Source organism: Bos mutus, chromosome 19 (genome assembly GCF_027580195.1).
Source record: "Bos mutus isolate GX-2022 chromosome 19, NWIPB_WYAK_1.1, whole genome shotgun sequence".
In the NCBI taxonomy this organism is placed as follows: Eukaryota; Metazoa; Chordata; class Mammalia; order Artiodactyla; family Bovidae; genus Bos; species Bos mutus.
Window position 1 is genome coordinate 25,207,420 of NC_091635.1, and position 20,760 is coordinate 25,228,179.

The 20,760-nt window shown below is 51.2% G+C and overlaps 1 protein-coding gene across 2 annotated transcripts; it reads left to right on the top strand.

The window, feature by feature from the left end:
* Positions 1–8,671: 8,671 nt before the first annotated feature.
* COPZ2 (COPI coat complex subunit zeta 2) lies at positions 8,672–18,179 on the top strand. Of its 2 annotated transcripts, none has more exons than XM_070389747.1 (9): positions 8,672–8,829; positions 9,481–9,555; positions 11,171–11,252; positions 11,947–12,038; positions 12,486–12,541; positions 13,238–13,315; positions 15,226–15,277; positions 15,874–15,912; positions 17,855–18,179. In XM_070389747.1, the coding sequence occupies exons 1-9, from the start codon at positions 8,719–8,721 to the stop codon at positions 17,900–17,902; spliced, it is 633 nt and encodes a 210-aa protein (XP_070245848.1). In that variant the 5' UTR covers positions 8,672–8,718; the 3' UTR covers positions 17,903–18,179. The 2 variants fall into 2 exon arrangements, with proteins under 2 accessions (XP_070245848.1, XP_070245847.1); XM_070389746.1 differs by lacking the exon at positions 17,855–18,179 and adding an exon at positions 16,550–17,832.
* Positions 18,180–20,760: the final 2,581 nt, after the last annotated feature.

Genomic DNA, 20,760 nt, shown 5'->3' on the forward strand with positions numbered 1-20,760 from the left:
GAGGAGTCGACTCAAATTCTTAACTCCCTAGAAGATCCTGCTAATCTAGTGGGCAAGTCATTGGTCCTTGTACAACGAAGGACAAGGCCAACTCAGAAACTCATTTGATGAGGTCGAGTCCATCACATGTTTGGAGTTAGGCAGCTAAATCTGGGATGGTTCACAGATTATAAATCATTTTCACTATACAGACGTATAACCATTGAATTCTCTGAAAACTATTGAGCTACCCATTTCAAAGATGGATTCAGAGAGCACATGTTTTTTTTTCTCTGTCTTCCAGAAAATGCTAAAATATGAACTCCATTGAGGACTAGAATTTTGTGCATTAACGGTTGAATCTTCAAAGCCTAGAACTGTGCCTGCAATAGTAGACACTCAATAAATACTTGATAGGAGTTCCTCAAGGGTCTAGTGGTTAGTGAGAGGGGCTTTCACTGCAGTGACCTGATAGGGAACTGAGATCCCACAAGCCCACAGGGTAGCTATAAATAAATAAATAAAATCTGAAAAAAAAAAAAAAAAGCCTTCCTGAATAATTGAAGGGGAACTCAAGCAGCCCTGTGATTAAAAGTTCTTGTTAAAAACAGAAATTAATCCTTGGAGCAGGTGTGGTTTTGGAGGATATGGCATATTATCAAGAAAGTGGATGACCATTCAGCCCCTGAATAAGACCAATATTGGATAAAAATGAAGGAGAAATTAAGGTGAAACCAGTAACTCTAAAAATATATCAAGGGGGTTGGTTGAGAAGAAAATATTTTAAAACCAAAGTATTAGAAGATACCAAGGCTAGACTAAAGTTACTGGGCTTAAATACAAGACTATTTTGAGAAGATAGGAGGGACTGCATATGAAGTGTGGCCATCTGTTTGACATAGCAAATAGAGAACAAATTTAAACCTTGACACAGTTCTGAGAAGACAACTGAGCAATCTTTTATCTAGGGGGAGTCAGGGAACCTTAGCACCAACAGAACTGAATGTGTTGGACAGTCTGTATTTTCCAAGTTTCTTTTGAGCTGCACAGTAGGGTACCAGGTGTCTGGGATGAAAAATAAGGTCATTAGTACATGTAAGAGTAACATGAAATCAAGATAAATGTTTATTGAAATGGCAGCTGTGGGTGGGAAAGCTACACCAGGCACATCACATGTGATATTCTCACATCACTGTGGAAGCCTTAATTCACTTGGTCACTTTTTAATCACTCACAGGTTTTGCCCTCTTACCCAGTGTCTCCTTTCCTTTCTCTCCTTTCTGGGGTCTTGGGTCTGGAGAGAGGTGCAGGCACTGAGGATAGGAGGGGCTCCCCGTTCATCCTTAGAGAAGGGGTGGGGAGAGGTGTGGAGAGGTCTTTTGTTTTGCCCACACTATCCTGTTCATTCTCTTTTCCCTCCCAGCTTCAAGTACTATGTTTAAATGTGTATAATAATTATTTGAGCGTAAAGTGGGAGAGAGCTGAATTGGGAACTGTTTTGCTGGTTAAAGAGTGACTAGGGATAGTCAGAAAAAGTTTTCTGCTTAGCGGTTACTGAAAAGGTGGGAAGAAAAAAAGGAAAGAATTGCTGGCCCACTGCAAGGGCTAATGAGAATCGAGATGTAGAGACACTGTCAGCAGCCGGTGGTGAGGCCTGGCAGGGTGTGGGCGCCCAGGATATTTAATAGTACTCTATGTAGGAAGTGGAGATTGAAAGACTGTCTTGTCTTCCACTCTGTCTATAGAGTTTCAGATCAAGTCTGAGCAGGTGCAAACCTCCTTCCCAGAACCCACTCATTAACCTTGTAAAATCCAGGGTGTATCCTTCTTCACCCAGGAAGCCTCCCTCTCCCCCACATCCCCCCCCTTTCTCTGCCTGAAACAGCTGTTAACAGGACAGTTACCCAAGAAGCAAAAGAAAGATCCCGTGCCGATGTGTCATCAGTCCTGGTATATCCATTAAATCAGACCGAGAAGCCCACTGGAAAAAGTGAGCGCATGCACTCACTCCCTGAGGGAGAGGCTGAGAGCCACCAGTCGAACCAGGCCCTGCTGAGGAGACTCAATCCAGGCTGCTCAGGAGAGAAGGCAGTGGGAAGCCAGGAAGCTAGTTAGTTCTAATGCACAAGAATTCGGGGTCATACAAAAAGCCAGCTATCCCTGGATATCCCTCCTGCCCCAGTGATATCTGTGTTGACCCACCTTCCTCCCTGGGGAAAGCTCTACCGTGCAGGCATCCTCCAGTCATCCTGCCATGATGGCTTCTGCCAAGAAACCCTGGGAGAAGGGCACGTGGGAGGGCAGACTGGCTGCGGCTCTAGTTCTTCTGGAATAGCAGGAATTGCTTTTTCCCCAAAGGGGAAACTCAAATCTTTCTGCTCTCTTGTGGTTTCCTTTCTTTAAAAATGTTTTTAAATGTTGTTAACCTATATAAATATTTTTCACCACCCCCCCCAACTTCCAACTAATCCAGGGGAATCCTGAGATTTTCTTACAGCCCTTTTGAGAGATTCTAGGATTACACCCTGTCAACACTAAATGTTACCCTGTTTTGCAAGGAAATCAATTAGTTCTCCAGCTAATCCAGACATCTGGCCCCCTTTCTTACATGGTAAACATCATTAGCAAGCTTGTTACCATTAAACCATCAAAAGAGGTTCTACAAGCCGGTCTCTTCCCTGTGTACCCCTCCCACTGCTGTCTTAGAATATTGCTTCTCAACCCTGGCTGCACATTAGAATCACCTGGGGAGCTTGTAAAAATTATCAGTGCCCAGGTCCCACCCCCAACCAATTAAAACAGAGCCTCCCAGAGCAGCCCTGGGCATCAGGATTCTGTAAAAGCTCCTTAGGTGATTCTTATGTGCAGCCAGAGTAGAGAATCACTAGCTTGGAGCAAGAATCCATGTTGAGTAAAAAAGAACAGCAGTGCTAATCATGGGCACAGACTAGAATCACCACCTGACTTTAGGATGTGTTCTTTCTCAGTCCTAACATGTTCTTGTCCTGGACCTATCCAATGAAAATGCTTCCCTGCTCATTCACATCTTGGTCTAACATTTTATGAAGCTGAGTTCAGTGGTCCTTGTATGTCTCACCATGTTGTCCCAACAGCGTTGGGTAATTCTGTTTGTGTAGCTCTCAGTGTGGCATGTCACAGTCAGCGAGGTGTTATTGTGATGTGGGAAAAGTGGGTGTTTTAGACTCGGTTGCGTTCAAAAACTTAGTAGTTGGGCCCTCTGAGATGAAATGGAGATAATATACATATTCACCAAGTTTGAAAATCTGATCCTGTGTATAAAGCCACTCATGCATGGGTAGAGCTAAGGGTGAGGTACCTTTTTTGCCCAACTCTTTCTCCAACCCACCTCACAGCCTGGTTATCCCAGAGAAAACCAAACGTCGAAGACATGAGAGCTGTCCTTAGATGGTCAACTGGAAATTCGTCCTGTAGAAAAAGGATGGAAGCTTTCGTTTTTTCTCTGGAGGATGCCACAAGCACATACAACCACACCTCACATTGCACACACACCTCCCCCTCTTGACATTATAGCAGGAAGGAGAGAGAGAGGCTGTTACCCAAGGGAGCTGTTTCTTCTTGTCACACAAGAACAGATGCTGAAATCCTAGGACAGACAGCACTGAAATGCGGCAGCAGGAGGGTGAGTCAGAGGAAATGGAATGGTCTTACCTCCAAGATACAACCAAGGCCCAGAGGGAAACCTATTTGAATCACTAGCCTCCTGGAGACTCCAGAGGGCAGGGACATGTGTGTGTGTATTTTCACGACCAGTTCTGAGTCCAGCTTCTCCCCTGACCTCAGCAGCTTAGAGATGCGCGCAGCACCTCCTCCTAGCACAACCTGTTCCCCGCACCCCCAAGGCAGGAGAAAGCCGGGAAACAGCAAGCTGCTTTCTTTTTGAACCCAGCTCTGGCTTCTTCTTTCCGAGAAGGCTCTCCAGCAACTTTTCTGTTGCATTCACATGCTTCCCAAGTACTGTCAGCCTTACACTAAAGTCCTCATGGGGTGATGTTCTGTGGGGGCCATTGTCCCAACACCATTCACACTGAACTTGTATGTTTACACAGAACCCCCATTAAACGGGTGCCCCAGGATGGAGGGGCCCTGAGGAGGGAAAGGGATCAGAGGAAGGAAAGGAGTCCTAGGTTCTCTCTTGAGGGAGTTTACTGAAGAGTCATCGTTGGCAGAAATCTCTTCCTTAAAAAGTTCTATTTGAGCGCTCTGGATTTACTTATTTCCCAGGGCACTTAAGCAGTAAAGCAGTCCAGATGATGTTAACAATAGCAGCCCAGGTGGTGATGCTGAGGACTTTGTGGTTCCTAAGCTTCTCTCCCTGGCCTCCTCTCTCATCCCCAGCCCCTCTGTCCTCTCAGCTAGTCTCCTGTAACTGACTCCTCCCTCTTCTCTACCGGAAGCCACACCTGCTAAGTCCCCAGTCTTCCTAGATCTTCCTAGATCTCCTCTCCTGCAAGCTTACCCTCTCCCACTTTGGGTACCATCCGCTATACAGAGGCTAGAAAATGCCCCGGAGGCTTTTGGATGCTGTCTTTGTAAACATGAACTAATAATGGACTAGGTCACAGAATATTAAAGCATGGAAATAATCAAATCAGGATTTTTAATAACATATTGAGCTGGCATGATCATTGACATAACGTCTGATGATCTGGAATCCAAACAAAATACTCTTTTCCGCCATTATACCAAATAGCACTGATTAATGTTCATTATTATAAGTCTGGTAGCCTGCAGGGAAGATCTGGATATGCCTTCTACATCATCATAAAAAGACATTCAGTAGATGTTTCCACGGATGTCTGTGTGGCTTTTCCCCTCATTTCCTTCAGCTCTTTGCTCAAATTTCACCTTGAAGGCTTTCTCAAATGACCCTAATGAAAAATGGCAATTTCCCCGCCTCTCCCCAACCCCTAACATTCCTGATACCCTTTCCAGATCAATTTTTCTTCATAGTATGCACGCATGCTAAGTAACTTCAGTCATGTCCGACTCTTTGTGACCCTATGGACTGCACCCCACCAAGTTCCTCTGTCCATGAGAATTCTCCGGGCAAGAATATTGGAGTGGGTTGCCATGTTCTCCAGGGGATCTCCCTGCCAGGGATCGAACCTGCATCTCTTAAACATCTCCTGTATTGGCAGGTGGGTATCGCCACCTGGGAAGCCCCTTTTTTCACACGGTGCTTATCACCAGTTCAAACATTACTATTTTATTCATGTATCTGTGTACTGTGGGTATTGCACAAAAATGCATGCACACAAATACTTGAATAAGCTCCATGAGAGCAAAGATTTTGTTTACTTTGGCTGCTATTGCGTCCCAGTGACTAAAAAAGCAACTGGCACATGGTAAACACTCAATAAATATTTGTGCAGCACATAAAATATGGTTCCATTGAACCTGCCATGTGCCAGGCCCTGTTTGGGGCACCAGAGATTCCACAGGCACATTATTTCTGTAGGACATAACACGTGGTACAGAGAAGGACCACACATTTGTTTGTAAACAAATTAGTAAAAATGGTATTTAGAAATTAAGTACAACAAAAGTAGGGTGCTGAGACCCAAAGGAACAGCAAAGACCTATCAAGTTAGAGTTGGTGGTTGTTAGGGCCTTTTGGTGATGACATTGAAGCTGAGATAAATGAGATAGCTTGATACTATTCAGCAGAGGAAACCCTCATTCCCCAGTCACAGGGGATAAGTGAATGTGGTACCCAACATAAGACGACCTGAAGGGAAGAGTGGAGAAGAAATTCTTGGTCTGAAACCTGGGTTCCACCTCCACTCAACTATTGATTAACTAAAGGATCTTGAAAGATCACACAAACTCTGAGTTTCCCTTCCTTAAAATGGGGGTGAGAACACCAACCTCATAGGTGTAAGTTATATAATGTACCTTAAAGAGTTTAACTGTAAAATGCATGCCTATCAGTTCAGTTCAGGTGCTCAGTCGTGTCCGACTCTTGTGACCCCGTGGACTGCAGCACAACACGCCTCCCTGTCCATCATCAACTCCTGGAGTTTACTCAAACACACGTCCATTGAGTAGGTGATACCATCCAACCATCTCATCCTCTGTCGTGCCCTTCTCCTCCCACCTTTGATCTTTCCCAGCATCAGGGTCTTTTCAAATGAGTCAGCTCTTCACATCAGGTGGCCAAATATTGGAGTTTCAGCTTCAGCATCAGTCCCTCCAATGAATATTCAGGACTGATTTCCTTTAGGATGGACTGGTCGGATCTCCTTGCTGTCCAAGGGACTCTCAATAGTCTTCTTCAACACCACAGTTCAAATGTATCAATTCTTTAGCGCTCAGCTTCCTTTATAGTCCAACTCTCACATCCATACATGACTACTGGAAAACCCATAGCCTTGACTAGACAGACCTTTGTCGGCAAAGTAGTGTTTCTGCTTTTCAGTATGCTGTCTAGGTTGGTCATAGCTTTTCTTCCAAGGAGCAAGCTTCTTCTAATTTCATGGCTGCAGTCACCATCTGCAGTGATTTTGGAGCTCAAGAAAATAGTCTGTCACTGTCTCCATTGTTTCCCCATCTATGTGAAGGGATGGGACCAGATGCCATGATCTTAGTTTTCTGAATGTTGAGTTTTAAGCCACCTTTCCCCTCTCCTCTTTCACTTTCATCAGGATGCTCTTTAGTTCTTTTTTGCTTTCTGCCGTAAGTGGTAGTGTTATCTGCATATCTGAGGTTATTGATACTTCTCCTGGCAATTTTGATTCCAGCTTGTGCTTCATCCAGTCCAGCATTTCTCATGATGTACTCTGCATATAAGTTAAATAAGCAGGGTGACAATATACAGCCTTAACGTACTCCTTTCCCAATTTGGAACCAGTCTATTGTTCCATGTTCAGTTCTAACTGTTGCTTCTTGACCTGCATACAGATTTCTCAGGAGGAAGGTCAGGTGGTCTGGTATTCCCATCTCTTTAAGAATTTTCCACAGTTCGTTGTGATCCACACAGTCAAAGGCTTTGGCATAATCAATAAAGCAGAAGTATATGTTTTCTGGAACTCTCTTGCTTTTTCGCTGATCCAACAGATGTTGGCAATTTGATCTCTGGTTCCTTTGCTTTTTCTAAATCCAGCTTGAACATCTGGAATTTCATGGTTCACATACTGTTGAAGCCTGACTTGGAGAATTTTGACTATAGTGATGGGTAAATGCCTGCTGCTGCTACTGCTAAGTCACTTCAGTCGTGTCTGACTCTGCGACCCCATAGACGGCAGCCCACCAGGCTCCCCCGTCCCTGGGATTCTTCAGGCAAGAACACTGGAGTGGGCTGCCATTTCCTTCTCCAATGCACGAAAGTGAAAAGTCAAAGTGAAGTCGCTCAGTCCTGTCCGACCCTCAGCAACCCCATGGACTGCAGCCTTCCAGGCTCCTCCTCCATGGGATTTTCCAGGCAAGAGTACTGGAGTGGGGTGCCATTGAGGTACTGTTAATTTCCCACTAGCCTTGAGGATTCTGAAGCTAAAGTCCTCTAGTATACTTAATGGGTTTCCCTAGTGGCTTAGGCAGAGAAGGCAATGGTGACCCACTCCAGTACTCTCGCCTGGAGACTCCCATGGACAGAGAAGCCTGGTAGGCTGCAGTCCATGGGGTCGCTAGGAGTCCGGCACGACTGAGCGATTTCACTTTCACTTGTCACTTTCATGCATTGAAGAAGGAAATGGCAACCCACTCCAGTATTCTTGCCTGGAGAATCCCAGGGACAGAGCAGCCTAGTGGGCTGCCATCTATGGGGTCGCACAGAGTTGGATAAGACTGAAGCGACTTAGCAGGAGCAGCAGCAGCAGCAGTGGCTCAGGGATAAAGAATCTGCTTCCGATGCAGGAGATAAGAGTTCAATCCCTGGGTTGGGAAGATCCTGGAGAAGGAAATGACAACCCACTTCCGTATTCTTGCCTGCAAAACTTGATGGACAGAGGAGCATGGGGGTCTACAGTCTTTGGGTTTGAAGGAGTCGGACACGACATAGTGATTAAACCACCTACTATACCTAGGCCAAAGGAACCAAAGCATGGCAAAGCCTGATGCCATTCACAGGTGGAACATTTGAACTGCTGGGTATCTGTCTCATTTCAGATTGTGTCCGTGTCTGCAGAGGTGTCCGGGCGCCATGACCCCCTTCCCCAAGTGGCGGGAGAGGCATGGGAGAAACTCTACTGCATAGAGGGGTCTCTCTAGAGCTGTCCTCATCTGCTCCGCTGCTAGGACCTGTCTCTGAAGTCCAAAGGATGACCTGATGTGTTTGTGCCAACGGTACCTACCAGGAGTCCAGAGACAAACTGGACTTTGCCTGTGCTTTCTGACGGCCTCAGGGCAGCCTGTGGACGTCGGTGCAAACCAAACCCACAAGCCAGAGAGAAGGCAGGAGAGGGAAAGGGGGCCGGTCGGGAGAAACTGAGGATGCCAGGAGCTCTGGGCTTTGAGGGGCCGAGGAGGGCGAGGGGAAGGAGAGCCAGGGGGAGGAGAGCTGGGGTGTGAGCGCAGGGCGGAGAGGGCGGGAAGGGAGAGGAGGGAGGGCGAGGAGGGAAGGGCCTCGGGGAAAGGAAGGACACGCGCGGAGGGGCTGAGAGGGGCGGGCGCGAGGCCGGCGGCCGCTGGGGAGGAGCGGCGGCGGCCCGGGGGGCGCGGGGCGGGGCGGGGCGGCGCTGTCAGCGCGAGGCAGCGAGCGGAATGCAGCGGCCAGAGGCCTGGCCACGTCCGCACCCGGGGGAGGGGGCCGCGGCCGCCCCGACTGGGGGCCCGGCGCCGCCCGCCCGAGCTGGGGAGCCCGCGGGGCTGCGGGTACGGAGCGGGCGGCGCCGGGGGCCGGGGGGCGCCAGCTCACGGGTCGGGCGCCGGGGAACTTGGTGCCGCCGGGACTGGCCTGGGAGGGGCGGCGCCCGCGCGGCAGAAAAGTTCCTCCGCGCTGACTCGGGAGGAGGCCGGTGCGGCGTCCGCGTGGGCGAAGTTCTGGAGCTGTCGGAGCGGGCGGGGGACGACTCGGCCGGGCTGGATTGCGTCTCTCCCGGAGGGCTAGGGAGCGCGGGGCCGCCCCGGCGGCGGGCTGACGTGTGTGCTTCTGGAGCCCGACGGGCCAGGGCGCCGGGGGCCGCTGGAGGAGCTCGGCGCCGCTGTCCCCCCGGCCCAGGTTCTGTGATACACTCCGACTCGGGCTCTGGAGCAGTCAGTGCATGACAGAACTTGGGCCCGGACGGACCTTCTGCACCCAATGGGCACAGCGCCCACCCGGGGCCTGCAGTGGGATATCTGCCTGGGAGGGGAGCGGGAACCGGAGTGGTCCATGTGGCATAGGGTTGGGCCGGAACCAGCTGTGGACTTTTGGGGCTGGGGTCGCTGGCCTGAGGATGGACTCCTGGGATCAGCAGATCCCGTAGAGCCAATGACACGGGTCTGCGCTGGCTTAGGGGCCAACAAAGCTCTCCCCCGTGTCAGTTGCAGGAACCTTCCCTCTACACTATCAAGGCCGTTTTCATCCTAGATAATGACGGACACCGCCTGCTGGCCAAGGTAACCTCCCACCCTCACCGGAGGGCCCCTGAAGACACTGTGCCACAGGCCCAAGTCCAGAAGTCCCCACCCAGCTGACTCACCTGGCAGGAGAGACCCCACTGTGGGCTCTGCAACACAGAGCAGCCCAGCTGAGACCCCTCCAAAGGTCATCCTGTCCATCCTCCTGCCTTGTCAGACTGCTGGCCCCCAAAGCGGGGAGGGGCTGTCTGTTCTGTTTCTACTCATGTTCCCCAGAATGTCTTCTCACCGTCCTTTACACTGGCCTGGGACCCTGGATTCCTGGTCCCCCAATTCTGAACAAGTACCCTCTGCTTTGCTTTTACAGCTTGGTAAACACTAAGGATTTAGAACAGATAGGATTTTATAGCCCAGATTTTAATCCAACTCTTTCATAAATGAGGAAAAGGTAGTCTAGAAAAGCTAGAGTTGCCTGGAGTCACAGGTACTAATATCAGAGCGAGGGATCCAAACTCGGCTATTTTGACTTGAAGCTCAGGAGGATGATTTTCTCTGCACCAACTATTCAGTTATCTGGTAAATATGCTAGTGATCATGGCCAGGACAAACCAAACTAGAATGATCCAAAAATAAATACCTACCATCAACACAATTAACTATAGTGGGGCTGTGACACCTAAACTAGCTATGAAATGCAATGTAGACTTTTTAGATTGTTTAGGCTGAAACTTTTTGTCTTCATGACATTGCAGTGAGCCTGTTGACCACAACAGTGGCTGGCAGGGAGACCACTAATTTGCCTGCAGATGGGGCACTAGATGGCAAAATCTACATTCATAAAATGGAAGCTGAGCTGACCGTCCCTTGCCCTAGCAGATGGTCAGAGGTAGCTCAGCAACCAGAGGTTCCAGGGCCTCCTCCTGGCAGATCACATCCATGTGCAAATGCAGGAACTGAGTCAGAGAGAGAGTCTTATCAAACCCAACAAAACAACATTGATTTCGTTAGGCAGTGTGTGCCAGGAACTCTCCCTTAGAGAGTTCATCTTCACCATAGTTGTCATTGTTGTTTAGTTGCTAAGTCATGTCAACTCTTGCGACTGTAGCCACCAGGCTCCTCTGTCCATGGGATTTCCCAAGCAAGAATACTGGAGTGGGTTGCCATTTCCTTCTCAGGGGATCTTCACCATAATCCTGTCTGAAGTCAGACCATCACTGGCATTGCATCCCAGCTCTGTCCCTTAAACTGTGAGGTGTCAGGGAAGTTACCCCATCCATATAATGTGGATAATAAAATAGCTGTTATGATATTATTGTGGTAAAGAGCCCCTGGCTCTGCCTTCTTTCCTGTAGACTCAGGTTAGTGTAGAAACAATGTGGCCTAGTGACCGCCCCAGCCATCTGCTGAATGCACAAAGGCCTCCAAGAAATCAGGACAGGACTCCAAAAGCAGGCCTCAAAATTCCTCTACTTTTTATGACTTTCTTTGCTCAGAATTTGTGTTTAGGGGGAAATAGCAGACAGGCGTAGAGGGCAGTCAAGAGGAGAGGGGGCATGGCAGCAGAGTCCCACTTGGCCAGCACCCTGCCACCCATCCAGGGAGGAGCCAGATCCTGTGGAACAGCTGTCACTTTTTCTCCTTCCTTTCCTCCTAGTATTATGATGACACATTCCCCTCCATGAAAGAGCAGATGGCCTTCGAGAAAAACGTCTTCAACAAGACCAGCCGAACTGACAGTAAGTGTCCTCCTCTTCCTTGCACAGAACCCTCAGATGCACACCGTCATCTCCGCCTGGACGCAGCTGTCCCTGTCGGCCTCACGTGCCCACAGGCCATTCACTTTTCTCCAGAGGTGCTTTTTCCTCCCCTTCCCAGCTGTTCCCTTTTCCCTTCTGGTGAACCTTCACCCTCCTCCCCATCACCAGCACACACACACACCCACCCCCTACCGCCATCTGCTCCCACCTACCTGCTTCTGGCATGCCTGGAGTCCTCTCAGTGGAAGAGGCCACCGCCAGCCTGGGGGTCAGAGGCATTGCACATGTGGGTGAAAGGTCAGCCTTAAACCAGGTTTGTTGACTTCTCAGAGTGAGGCAGTCAGGTGCTAGGAATGAAGTAGAGGGTTGGAGCAGGGACACAGAGTAGCCCAATGGCAGTGTCCCTAGTGCCCGTCTTTCCAAGGGTTCTAGTCTTTGCAAGGATTCTTTTTTTGTTTGGCCACTGCTTGTGAGATCTTGGTTCCCAGACTGGGGATTGAATTCCGGCCCTTGGCAATGAAAGCACAGAGTCCTAACCACTGGGCTGGACTGGAATTTCCTTTGCAAGTGTTCTTGGGAAGAAGAAGGAAATAGGGGGAGAGGTGCAGAGCTGGAGATGGGCAGAAGGGGCCAGGCAGAGGTGACCAGAACTGAGACCCCATTTCTCTTCTAGGTGAGATTGCATTTTTCGGGGGCATGACCATTGTCTACAAGAGCAGCATTGACCTCTTCCTGTATGTGGTGGGCTCATCCTACGAGAACGAGGTGAATTCAGGAGGTTGGGGAGACAAGGAGGGTCTCTCTGTGGGGCAGTGGCTTGGAGTCTGGGGTAGAAGCTGGGCGGCTCACCCTTGGTATCCCTGCTTCTAGACTCTGGGGAACTGGAAGCCTCCAGAATGGTTCTTTCTGGAACAATGCATATCCATGATACCCCTCCGATTCCTTGGGTACCAGAAGGAGTCCTCTGCCGGGAGCTTCTGTCTCTATTATACATCACTGGAGAAGGATGTATTCAGTGTCCTACAGCAGGCACTCCAGTGCTTCCCAGTTCAAACACGGGGAGGTACCCTCTCAGGTCAAGTTGCAGCCAGGCTCCAGCCTTATCCTCCCTAGAGAGGGGCAGCTGTCCAACAGTCAGGTTCTGAGGTTTCCTCTGGCCTTCTCAACCTCAGTCTCTCTTGTTTTCCTCCTCCCATATCCACTCCTCACCAGCTGATGCTCATGTCTGTTCTCACCTGCCTGTTTGAGTCCCTGAACCACGTCCTAAGGTGAGTGAGGTCCTCTGTCCTCCAAGGCTCCCATCCCCCAGACCTTGGTACATCACAGGCAGGATGGTTCCCTGCTTTTTCCTTAAGTCTCCACAAGATGAAATCTGGAGCCAGAGCAACTTCCTGCAAGGCCCCTGCCCTTTACCTGATCAAACAATGGTATGGCCAGAAGATGAAGTCTGGAGAAGCTAAGTGATTTGCCTGAGGTTACAGGTTGTTTATATCAGAACCAAGATTCAAGCTCAAGGTTTTTTGACTTGGTGCTCAGGGTGATTTTCCCTCCATTCCCTTTGAGTGATCTGGTATCTTCTCCAGTGAACATGGCCTGGGTAAATCAAACTCGGATAACCAAAAATAAGTGTTCACAGTCGACATGTGTAACTACAATAGCGCTGTAGTACCTGAAGTGCTTTAGGGTGGAAATAGGATCAGTGCCCAAAGCGGCAGGGGCAGCGTGGGTAGAATTGAGCATGAGGGGCCGAAGGAAGCAGACCTGTCCTCTGCTCAGGAATCCCTTGCCCAGGTGCCACCCTCACTCCCCTTGACATTCTCCTTCCCTGTGCTTGTGGGGGGACAGGGGCTGGAGGGTGCGGAATGAGGCAGTCTTTGGAGAGAGCAGGTCCACCTCACTAAGGCAAGGACCTGGCTCCTCCCGGCCATGCCACAGGGAGGTTCCAGAGCTGTGTCTTCTTTCAGGAAGAACGTGGAGAAGCGCTGGTTGCTAGAGAACATGGACGGAGCCTTCCTGGTGGTGGATGAGATTGTGGATGGCGGGTGAGGAGTGGGAGAGGAAAAGGGACTAGTCAGGAACCTTCACAGTGGGAGGTGGCCTTGAGGGTCGTCAGCTCTAGGTTGCACCGAGCATGTTGTTGGCTCTCTGGCCAGCTTCTCCCTCCCTTTCTCCAGCATATTCCCTGTGATCCCATCCCCCAAGCCCACTCATGATGATGGAAGTTGACTTCAATGTTAGCCAAAGTCAAGCACACAAGAAAGTAATCTGATGTCAAACTATGGCTGACTGTTGACCAGGCAAGGTTTTGAGGGAATGGTTTGCTCTCCAATGCCCAGGAGAAGCAGGCAACACAGACACCCGCCCTTCCTGGAAAGACTTCATTCAGGCAGAGCCCTGCGGCAGCTACACCTCTTGCTCTTAGAGGTTCACTCTAGCATCAACTGCATGCATGACCTGGGCTAGCTGTTTATTTTCCTTCCTTTCCCCAGCTTTGAAATGGAGACAATAAGGAAACTGCCTTAAAGGATGTGGGATTAAATGAGGTGATGCAGGTGAAGTTTATAGTTCTCCTTCAGTAAATCTTATCTCCTCTTATTGGTGTAAGATTATAGTCTTAGGAAGCTGGGAGCTCTTATGAGAGGTTGGTTAGTGAATTTCCAAGGGGGGATTGGGCAATATTCAGGGAGAAAAAGAAGTTCTGGCTCTGGGGCAAAGGATAATGGAAACGGATCACCTGTGAGACATCCACATGCCTGTGATTACATGCATTTAATGGATGAGGAAACAGAGGCTCAGAGATTTAAGTGACTTGCCGAAGGTTACATGACTAGGGGATGGCAGGGCCAGGATCTAAAACTTGTGCATGTTTCCAGAGATTGTGCTCTTCCCGTGGCACTGACGCACATTGCTGGGGGACAGGGGCCCCGGGACATGGGGTGCTGTGGGGTTCTTCCCGCCACCCCTCCCTCCTTTCCTCTTTGTCTGTTGACTGCCTGCTGCTGCTGTTGCAAGGCCTTGTGCTAATTGCTAGGACCCAACAGTGAGGGAAATAAGACCAGGTTTTGTGGAATATAAAAGTTGTATATAAAATTTGGTGTGGAACTTCTTCAAGAAACACAGTTACAAATATAAAATGAGGTGCAGGGCTTTCACAAGGGAGATTGTAAGTTTTATCAGCTTCCCATCTGTACCTCTAGAAAACAGGGAAGCATTCGTGGAAGCAACATTTGGTCCTGAACCTTGGCCTGGAATGGTCGCTGTAAAGGACCTCTCGTGAGGGACTTCAGGCTACAGGTGCCCCTGTGATGAGCCTGAGAGAAGGTCTCTCACTTCCTTCTGCCCTATAGGAGGCTCACTGGGTGAGGAGGAGCGGTCACTCAGTTCCTGTGGACCCTTTCTCACCCACAGTGACCAACTCTTCCCCCTGCACACCCCCCAGGGCATCATCAAAGAGTGCCAACTAGCCGGGAAATGCCTCCATAATTGGGTCTGTCAAAAGGGAAGTTAAAAAAAAAGGGAAGGTAGATTCTGATTTTGCAGTTCCTTTTCTTTCACGTATAGCACAACCCCATGGCAGAAAATAATAGTGAAACCAGATAGGAACCCCAGGGGGCTTCTCTTCCTTCACTGCTTCTGAATCCAACCTTTCATCCCAGAGGTGAAGTGAACTTTGTAGAGCTCTCACTTTTTGAGCCCCTGCTTTTGACAACTTGATCGATCTAGACTGGACTACCCTGACCTGATCTCTCAAGTGTTTGCCCAGTGATGACAAAGTATGTGAGAATCAGGGCTCCGTGGTGAGGGAGAGTTCTGGCTTGAGGAGTATGGGTGGGCCAAGTACCTTGGAGCGGGGATGTTGCAGAATATGGCAGGGAAGCAAAGGGCTTAGCAGGGAGCAGAGTCCAAGGAAAGCATGGGGCTGATTTTCCTCCTCATTTCTCTCACTTTGTAGCGTGATTCTGGAAAGTGACCCCCAGCAAGTGATCCAGAAAGTGAATTTTAGGGTAAGAGTCATCCTGCATCCCCCCTTACTCCCATCTCCTCCAGGCTCCCCTTCCCATCGTCTGTACTTCCTGTCTTCCCTGTGTCTGGGCAAAGGGAACCCAAGCTCCTCTAGCAGAAGCAGCCACTGGGTTGATGCACTTCTGGAGGGGAGCAGCAGTTTGGAGGGATGTCAGCCAGTAAAAGAGATCTCTGTCCTCTTCCCTTGGCCAATTACAAATACCTCACCATCCTCCCTGGTGGGAAGTACAGACTGAGGAAATAAATAAATCCTCACAGAGACACCTGGTGGCTGCCTTGCCTTGAACTTGGCCTTGGAGGGGAAGAGATGGAATCTCCCCACCCAGTTTGGCTTCTCATGTCTGGATGAGAAGGTCATTTTAATCCCCCACACTCTCCACCCACCGTGTCCCAGAGACATCCCTGAGGATGCTGGTTTCCAAGGGCTCTAGAACTTCCCCTAAGTGATACACATGCAGTTCTGGATCCCCTGATCACAGCATCCACTCACCACCCACAAGCCCCTTTCTCTCACCTGTCTTTCGTCACCCGCTACCCTCGCCCTGGCCTGACCACCTTGATTCTGCTTCCCCCATAGGCGGATGACAGCGGCTTGACGGAACACAGTGTGGCCCAGGTAGGCCCTCTCCATCTACCTTGGCCAGAGATGGGCTAGAGGGAGGAGAACAGAGCATCCCAGGGGGACCCAGTGGGGCTCTCCAGGCAGAGAAGTCAGGGATGCAGGAGGGAAGGGATGACTGTGTCAGGCCACCTCTTGGAGACAGTCCACTGGAGGCTGCCAGGGTCCCCATGGTAATGTGGAGCTTGGGTATTAATAAATGATGATGCCTTCCCAGCAGTTCACCTTATCTCCTAGCTGGGTGTAGTTGGGTCAAAGCCCAGGAGGAGCTACCCACGCTGGAGATGGCTGGGTCACTTGTTCCCCAAGCAGTGTGGGGGCTCAGGCCTCTGGAAAGGATCCCAAATAGGAGTTTTCTTCTAACCCCTCACCCCTGCTCTTTAGGGTCCACACTGAGGTTGTTAAGGGACACTTAAATCCACCGTGGGATCTCATTCTCACCGCCGCACAACCAGTTTGGGCTGCACCTTGTCCCTGAGTGTGGAAAAGTCCATGCCCGCCAGTCCCCTGCATGGTCCTATCTGATGGTGCATGTGGGATAGGGCTGAGGTTTCCAAATCTACGGCCTGACTGGTTTCCCGGCTGCTCAAACTTCCTACTTGTCAGGCTTGACCTCCATTCTGTCTGCCCGCAGGTCTCTCTGCCCAGACTAATCCTGCTTTTATGGAGCTTCCTGCCCTGGCACTAACTACCTCGTGCTGTAGTGGCCAACGCTGAGATGGGCCCATGCCATTCCGTGTGGGGCTCCAGGTGTGGTGCCCTTTGCTGTACCTGCCCTTCATGCTCACGCGGCCTCTCCCTTCCCAGTTCTCCTTGCCTCCTCCTACCCTGATGAGATGAATGCAGCCACATGGCAACTTTAAGGGCTAAAGAGGTTAAGGGGCAATAAGCAGAGCAGATAAGAACAGGGGCGCTGGTGTGAGTCATCCAAAGGACGCATCTGCCTTACCACCTACAAGCTGGGTGGCCTAGGGCAAGTTATTCTACCTCTCTGGGCCTCGCATAATCACAGGACACTCCTTATAGAGTTATTATGAAAATTAGACGAGCTAAAGCATGGAAAGCTCTTGGCATACATCCTGTTTTCCATGGGGGAAAGAATGAAGACATAGCACTTTTAATGGAAGTCTTGAGTAAACACCAAGGGATGCGCAGGTAGTGAATGGGAGACGAAATAAGGAGAAAGGTAGATCTTTACTGAGAACTGCAGGAGAACTCCAGGTCCAGGCTGTCCCTGAGAGAGGAGGGGGAGTGGGCAGGAAGAAGGGACATACAGTGTGGGATCAGCCTTCTTGCGGTGGGAGTGAGGCTGGATGGCTGGAGGGACAATCTAAGGGACATAGGTGGGGTCTGCACCGTGTTTGCATGGTGTGTGCACAGTTGCATGGATCTGTGTAAATGTGGGGCTGAGGTGGTTTCGCAGCAGGATATGAAAGTGAACACATCTGAGTGCAGGTGGCCTTCTGCAGAGCCTGCCCAGGAGCCCTTTGCCAGCTGTGCCACATCAGCAGCAGCTTGGGGTGGGGTGTTGAGGACTTACTGCCAGCCAAAGCTAGAGCTAGGGGTTTGCTGAGGTGTCTGGGCACAGGAAGTGTCAGGCCTGGGCCCGCCTCTGCCTGGACGTGGCACTGCGGGTGGAAGCTTGCATGGCATGGTGTGGGGGAGACAAGCCTGCTGCCACACCCAGGGCTGCAGATGCTGGAAACAGAGGGCAGGCTGGGCCAGCTCCCATCTGGGCTGGTTGCTGGCTGCAGCCAGTTTGGGCGGCTCTTTCCGTCTTGATGGCCCAGCCCCCCTTAAAGCAGGCAGAGATGAGCTGCTGCCACCTAGTGACTGGGGATCGCCAGGACATGTATCCCCCCCACCCGCCACTGTACTCTTAATGTACTTGAATTCCACCCAGTAATTCTCTCAACCTTCCACACCCCGCCCTCCCCAGGTTCTTCAGTCTGCCAAGGAACAAATTAAATGGTCGTTACTGAAATGAAGGCTGTGCATTCAAGGCTCCTGCCCCCAGACCATTCCCCCAATCCTAGCAAAAGCACAGAGACCCCAGGGAACACTAGAAACCCATGCCCTCCCAGAACTGACTCCCGAGGTCTCCGGCCAGGGACTTGAAATGCAGAGATTTGGCTTCAATACTGAGTCACCCCTTCTCCCTCCCTGGCCTGCCCTTTGGGCATTGACAACCAGCTGAGTTGGCTTAACTCACACCTTAGGCATCCCTGGCCCCAGAGCCCAAATAAACCAGCTTTTGTCTCCTGCCAATGGTCTCTTTCTCTTTTGCCCTGGAAAGTGTGTGTGTGTTCTGATAAGGGCTTCTGCACTCTGTGGCATTTTCCGGATGCCCAATACTAGGTGTATCTTTGTGGCTGTGTGATTGGGGAGGAAGTGGGTGAAGGGAAAGGAGACGATTTAACTTAAGTGAGGCGGTGCGTCACTGACACTGGGGCCCTGTACGTGGTGTGGAGGGCTAGGTATGATTGTGACAGGGTGAAAGAGTCACAGTGGGAGAAATGGTGCATTTGGGAAGAAAAGAGCAAAAGATACTACACGTGGTGGCCGCACTGGGATTCTTCAACGCACTTTTTCCATTCTCAGTCTCCAGAAGGGAAGGGCGTAAAGGTTTCCTCTGGACAAACTGAGGAACAGCACGCCTGTTTTTCTTGGCTTGCCCGGGAAGTTGCCGCGGAAATCCAATGCTGGCATATACCCTGGGTACTAGAGCGCTGCAAGCCTGGCTAGGCCCAGATATTAGGGGTGAGGAGACACCGACCCAGCTCCCACCTTGCATTTGTGTCCAGAGCACCTAGCGCGCCCGAGGGTGAGAAGAATTGCAGGTACAGGAGAGGGATCCTATAGGCAGATGAGAAAGATCGAGTGACTTTCGGGGGTCACGACTCCTCTTCTCTCTCCCTGTTCCAGAACCTCCCCCTTTTCCCTTTTCTGCGTGGCGTACAGAAGTCCCTCAGAGTGTCGATAACTTTCGGCCCGGGATCGCTAGTTTCCCCAGATCCAGAGCCAACTGCAGATGCAAGTTCACGCCCCGCCTTGGCTCCGCCCCTAGGCGCCCACCGCCGCGGGGAGCCGGGTCCCGCGACTTTATCCACGATCCTGTAGCGCCACCTGGAGGGAAAGGCGGGGACGCGCTCCCTCCGAGTCCCGCGCCCCCTACTAACTCCGCCCCCAGGGTGGGACAGACCCCTGCTCCCGCGAGTTAATCGCTAGCCTCCAAATTCAGCAGCAGGGCCGTGCCCTAGCAACCAGCGGGTGGGAACCGCCCTGCGAGCTCCGCTGCAGGCACTGCTCATGAATTTCCGCCTGCCGCTGCTGAAAATGATAGACCCTGGGTGTTAGTAGAAGCAGTCCCTGCGTGTCGGCAAGTCCTACATTATAAAAAAAACTCTCTACAATGGATATTTGTAAATGGGCCTGCCTACTTTTGTAATTAGAGAAAATAATAGTTACATAAACAAACAGATTATAAACACTTTGTACACAACCATTCCAATAAATAATGCAACCCTGAAAAAGGAAAAAAAAAAAACTCTGCAGTTAAGTGCTGTAGAGTTCAGGGGCCAGTGTGGCGACGGGAAATGAGAGATTTTCCAGAAATACTTTGGCTAATGTTCGGCTTCATCCGGTGTCCGGCTCCATCCACCGCCTCTAAATGACCGCAAGAACCGGAGGGGCAAATTCGCTTCCTAGTAACCCTTCGCGCCCAGTTGGGTCCTGCAATTTCAATTGTGCAGGGACTGGAATGGGAAGGCCCGGCACTTCACACAAACTGGCTCACCGAATACTGTGGACTATGCGGTGCTTGCCCATTTTACTGACAAGCACACCGAGGCTCTGAAAAGTTAAAATGTTTACGACAGTTTCTGCAGAGCCGGGACCGCTGAAAAGAGGCGGCTTTCCCACGCTCCCAATCCTAGGGTCGTCCGACCCCCTCGCCCACAAAGGGACTACACTGGGTTAGGAGGAATGAGTAGAGGGGCCGTGGTAATGCGGAGAGGCAACCAGAGAGGTGTCCTTGCCCTTTATGGCCAAAGGACTCTGGGGAGGGGGGCTGCAGCGAAGCAGCCGACCCACACCCGCGGCGGGGAGGGGGCAGCTCAGACGGTTGCGCGGAACCTCGGTTGGTGGGAGGGGATCCGGGAGGTCCGGGGAGCGCCGGCAGAATGGGGGTCCGGGACTCCCAAGTTTGCAGGCCTGGCTCTCCCAGGGCTGAGGCGGACAGGCCTACTGCACCCCCAGCTCCTTCTCGGCGCCCGCAGCCTCGCGGAGCCGCCAGAACCGCGGGCCTGGTTGTCTGGAAGTTCTCTCCGCTGGCCCTGCCTCCCCCGCTCTCCCGTGTGAGCGCGGTCTGAGGCGCGCAGCACGCGGGGTCGGGGCGCCGTCTGCTCTCAACCCCTGGGCTCCTTTCTGCCCTCGTGGGCTACCCCGCGGGTCTCGAGTATTTGTGGGTAAGGGACTTCAGGGCGCCCCCATTTCCTTCTGTGAATTGGCACCGGGGACGTCAGTAACCCAGCCGGAGGGCGCACACTGAAACACTGGCCCGGGGCTCAGATGTAGGGGGGAACGCTATCCACACCTAGACCGAGCTAGGGACACAGAGGTAGTACCGCCAGGCCCTTGGACCCCTCTTTATACTACACTGAGCCGGCAGTCCCCGGCTTTCCGGCCATTGGCTGGCAGGAAGGCTGAGTTGGTCTGATTGGCCCGTATCCAGACAATGATGGATGGCTCCCGGCTGACTGGACCTCGGCCGGGTGGGTGTCTGCTTCGTGGCTCAGTTTGGCAAAAGCGGGACCAGACAGGCCTGGGAGTGGGTTGGTGAATGAG

What these genes read in the sequence shown, in the direction of transcription:
- COPZ2 (XM_070389746.1), top strand. Translation starts at nt 8,719, where the DNA reads ATGCAGCGGCCAGAGGCCTGGCCACGTCCGCACCCGGGGGAGGGGGCC. An exon ending in CAAGACCAGCCGAACTGACA is followed by an intron (nt 11,253 to 11,946) that starts GTAAGTGTCCTC and finishes TTTCTCTTCTAG; the next exon opens with GTGAGATTGCATTTTTCGGG. An exon ending in TCCCTGAACCACGTCCTAAG is followed by an intron (nt 12,542 to 13,237) that starts GTGAGTGAGGTC and finishes GTCTTCTTTCAG; the next exon opens with GAAGAACGTGGAGAAGCGCT.